At 42.3% G+C, this 5,000-nt stretch overlaps 1 protein-coding gene across 1 annotated transcript in view; it reads left to right on the top strand.

Moving 5' to 3' along the window:
* Positions 1-5,000, top strand: part of LOC143285218 (uncharacterized) — a 155,975-nt gene that overhangs the window by 144,905 nt on the left and 6,070 nt on the right. The window contains exons 5-6 of the mRNA XM_076592463.1: positions 55-159; positions 4,472-4,567. Of these exons, the coding sequence (XP_076448578.1) occupies positions 55-159; positions 4,472-4,567 (201 nt within the window). The remainder of the gene's footprint in view (positions 1-54; positions 160-4,471; positions 4,568-5,000) is intronic.

The raw sequence follows: 5,000 nt of genomic DNA, 5'->3' as shown, positions 1-5,000 counted from the left end.
TTTTTTTTTTTTCAAAAATTCAAATTATGACGCGACTTCCTTACGTCATGACAGTGACGACGTCACTGTGTTCGGGAGAGTGTCAGAACGGCGGTACGTGCACCCAGTTCGGGCAGTGCGAGTGTCGCCAGGGCTTCCAGGGAGAATACTGTCAAATTGGTACTTGTTGCTCCCTGGGTGACCCCCCCTGATCCCCCAACTAACGCTCACCTTACCTTTTTTTTTTCTTTTTTTTTTTTCTTTTTTCGTCTGTTTTTGATGGATTTTTTTTGTTAACATGCATGTGTGGGAGTTAACAACGTAATAAAGGAGCTAACAGTATGATAATGATAATGAGGATGATGATAATAATAATATTATTACTCATTATCATAATAACAATGGTAATAATAATGCTGATAATAATAATAATAATACGAAGAAGAAGAACATAGAAAGAAGGAGGAGGAGAAGAAGAACAATGATAGATAACGATATAATAATAATGACCCAAATAATGATGATGATAATAGGCCTGATAATTATAATAGACTTTGTAATGATAATGATAATAATTCTCATTCTTTCTCGTTCGTGGGCTGCAACTCCTACGTTCACTCGTATGTACACGAGTGGGCTTTAACGTGTATGACCGTTTTTACCCGGCCATGTAGGCAACCATACTCCGTTTTCGGGGGAAATGATAATAATGATAAGGATGATGATGATGATGGTGGTGACGATGATAAGAAGATGACAAAGAAGAATGGGTACTTACACAGATCCCTGCACTGGAAACCTGGTGCCTTTTCCAAACTCATCGTTTTACACATAACATATGACATTAGTGTGACATATACACACCAAAATGAATACAAATGAATGTACTGAGCTTTTAACCCGTTCGCTGCTGAGGCATGGGGGGTACGTGATCAGTGTGGCCTTCAACTCACTTGTAGTTAATAATAATAATAGTATTAATATAGCGCTGAATCTTGTGCAGAGACAAATCAAAGCGCTTTCGCACCAGTCATTCACACGCATGCATAACTCTAAAACTGTAGAAACTAAAGACAAGGAAGAGGCAGGCAAGGGAGGCTATTTTGGGAAGAGGTGGGTTTTAAGGCCAGACTTGAAAGAGCTGAGTGTGGAGACTTGACGAAGCGAAAGAGGAAGTTCATTCCAGTTGCAAGGTCCAGAGACAGAGAAAGAACGGCGGCCAACAGTCGAGTGTTTGAATCTGGGTTTGCGTAAACAGAGTGGATCCGAAGCCGATCGTAGTGAGCGAGATGGAGTGTAGAGGTGAAGGCAGCCGCAGAGATAGGAAGGGGCAGTTTTGTGAATACATCTATAACATAGAGTGCTGATCCTGTACTTTATTGTACTGACTTGTGGTTGTGACTCTGTGTGTGTGTGTGTGTGTGTGTGTGTGTGTGTGTGTGTGTGTGTATCAACTTTGCTGACCAGAAACAATGACAGCCTAACCTGTCAGCTCTGTTTTGTCACAGTGAGATGACGGCCCTTCACTGACCAGTATACTTATTGGCAGTAGTCAATGGTCAATGGGTTAATAACAAATACAACAAACATGCAACAACAACAACGACAACAAGTACTGGCAAAGTATCGTTTGAAATTCAACCACATTGTTGACTCCATTTCCACCGGGCTTGTAAAATTTAGACAGTGGAACCTTTGCGCGTGGAACTTTTTTTTTTTCTCCTCTCTCTCTGTCTGTCTGTCTCTGTCTCTCTCTGTCTCTGTCTCTGTCTCTCTCTCTCTCTCTCTCTCTCTCTCTCTCTCTCTCTCTCTCTCTCTCTCTCTTCTTTCTTTTTAGTGATTCTGTCTGTAAACTTTACGGAAAGAGTGTGTTTTTCTTGTTTTTGACAATAAGCTGCCTTTACATTTTAAGAAAGAGAAAAAAATGAAAGAAATATTATGGGTGCTGTATTTATCAATCGGCATTTCCAACAATGCTTGGTTTCTGTGATAATTACGCCCGCAGTGTGTGCATATCTACGTATGTGTGCATAATCTACATCGTGTTGCTATGTATATACGTCAGATGTGCATTCTTTACATTACGAGTATTTGTGCATAATCTACGTCATGTGCGCATTTTCTGCGGCGCGTGTGCATTTTCTACGTCATCTATGTATTATCTTCGTCACGTGTGTATTGTGTACCTCACGTATGCATTGTGTACGTCATGTGTACATTATGTACGTCATGTGTGCACTATCTACGTCATGGGTACATTCTCTACGTCGTTTGTGCATTTTCTACATAGTGTGTGCATCTCTGTATCATATGTGCATCTCTACGTCATGTGCATATTATCTACTTTCATGTGTGCATCTGTTCATCATGTGTGCATTGTGTACGTCGTGTGTGCGTCTCTACGTCATGTGTGCAATATCTACGTCATGTGTGTATTATTCTATACGTCACATGTCCATGTCTACGTCATGAGTGCATTATCTGCTTCGTGTGTACACAATCGAAGTCGTGTGTGCATTATGCACGCCGTGTGTGCATCATCTGAGTCGTGTGGGCATCCGTACGATGTGTGTGCATCTCTACGTAATGTGTGCATTCTCTACGTCAGGTGTGTGTCATCTATGTTGTGTGTGCATCTATACATTTTGTGCCGGTCTATTATCTATGTCATGTGTTTATTATCTATGTCAGGTGTGTATTATCTACGTCGTGTGTGCATCTATACACCATGTGTCTATCATCTACGTCATGTGCGTATTATCTACGTCATGTGTGTATTATCTACGTCATTTGTGCATTGTGTTGTTGTTGTTTTTGTGTGTGAATTCTCTTCGTCTTGTGTGCATCTGTAGGTTGTGTTTATTAACTGCGTCGTGCGTGCATTATCTACATCATGTCAGTGTACACTTTGTACGTCACATGTGCATTCTGTACGTCACGTGTGCATTCTGTACGTCATGTGTGCATTCTGTACGTCATGTGTGCATCATCTGTGCCATATGTGCAATACCTACGCCGTATGTACATTATCTACGTTTTTATGTGTATTGTATACCTCGTGTGTGCATTTCTCTTTGCATCTGACCCCCCCCCCCCTTCCACGCCCCCCGCCCTCCCCCATCCCCACCCCCACCTCCCCGCCCGCCCCCTCTCCCCCGCCCACCCTCTTGCTGTATGCTCCAGGTTGTGTTCAGTTAGTGAGTAGAATCTGGCGGCAGATAGTTGTAATAGTGTCCGTAGTTTTTGAACTGTCATTAACAGTGGTGCTTTTTTTTTTTTTTTTTTTTTTTTTTTTTTTCTTTTTTGTATGCATGAGACAGTTGTTGAGAGTGTGGGTGTTACTGTTGTGGCGTTTCGCTGGTTTGAGTGTGTGCCTCCCCCCATGCCCATTTCTAATCCTTTTGGAAAGTCATCCTGGTTGTGTGGTGTTTGTAGATTGTGGTGAGATAACATTGCAGACGTAACACATCTGTCGGGAAAATGAATTTTGAAAATGTTCATCTATTGTTGTTGTTGTTGCTGTTGTAATTATCATTATTACTATCATTATCATCATTTTCGGTTTATGTTCGTACCTTGTTATGTACTATCCCCCCCCCCCACCCCCCCTCCCCTCCCCAATATTCCTTGTAACCCCGGTACACTTGGTAATAAAGACATATTCTATTCTATTCTATTCTATTCTATTCTATTCTATTCTATCAGCGTCACTACTATTATTATCATTGTAATTACTATTATTATCATTGTGATTAATATCATTATCATTGTTGTTGATGTGATTGTTGTAACTGTTAGTGTTTGTTTTTAATTCAGATATTTAGATTTGACGTTGAATTACTTTGCACATGGAGATGTTGCACAAAAAAAGAAGGAAGAAGAAGAAGAAGAAGTGTTTTTTTTAGTGACCCCGTTCCAAGTATTGCTACTTGTTGTTGTGATATTAATCATTATCATAAATTTGCTAAATGTAACGCACAATATTAGTGGCTACATTGCTTCTGCTGATGAAGGAGATTTTAAAAGAGAGAGAGAGAGAGAGAGAGAGAGAGAGAGAGAGAGAGAGAGAGAGAGAGTGTGCATTGGTGATTTGTCAGTATATATTTGATGTGTGACAAGACAAGCGTTGTTTTATGTGTGTGTGTGTGTGTGTGTGTGTGCGTGCCTGTGTTCGCGTGTGCGTGCGTGCGTGCGTGTGAGTGTGTGTGAGTGTGTGTGTGTGAGTGTGTGTGTGTGTGTGTGTGTGTGTGTGTGTGTGTGTGTGTGTGTGTGTGCGTGTGTGTATGTGTGCGCGCGACAACCCGGTATTTTCTACATTTGTACTCACTGATTTTTGTTGTTGTTGTTGTTACTTTCTTTTTTCATCTATTGAATTTGTCTTTTCTTTTTTTTTTCTTTCTTTCCCCCCCCCCCCCCCCACCGCCCGCCCCCCCCCTGCTAGCAGCTAACCAAGCTATCGATGTCAGCAGTGTGTCCTTTTCTTTGGTTTCAGCCCTGTGCGACCCCGTGTGTAAGAACAACGGCACGTGCATTTCCCCCGAGATCTGCGACTGTCCCAAAGGCTACAGCGGCAAGCTGTGTGAGATAGGTCAGTCAGTCAGTCTGAGAAGCTGTGCCGTGCATTTCGTTGCACCTAGTTTCCGCCTTATCGTTGTCCATCCGTTACGTCAGTAACCGAACAAGTCAGTTGTGCACTGTTTCAGTTTCAGTTTCAGTTTCAGATTCTCAAGGAGGGACGGTCACTGCGTTCGGACAAGTCCATTATGTTATACCCTACACCACATCTTCTAGGCACATGCCTTACGATGGTGTGCGTGGGGATGAGGTCATTGTCGTATCTGACAACGACGACGACGACGACTATGATGTTGATGATGACGACGACGACGACAACGACGGCTGACGACGATGATGATGATGGTGGTGGTGGTGACGATGATGATGATATTTGATGATGATGACGACGACGATGATGATGATGGTGGTGGTGGTGGTGGTGGTGACGATGATGATGGCATGAC

Source organism: Babylonia areolata, chromosome 8 (genome assembly GCF_041734735.1).
Source record: "Babylonia areolata isolate BAREFJ2019XMU chromosome 8, ASM4173473v1, whole genome shotgun sequence".
NCBI lineage: Eukaryota > Metazoa > Mollusca > Gastropoda > Neogastropoda > Buccinidae > Babylonia > Babylonia areolata.
This window is presented reverse-complemented; position numbering and strand designations above follow the sequence as displayed.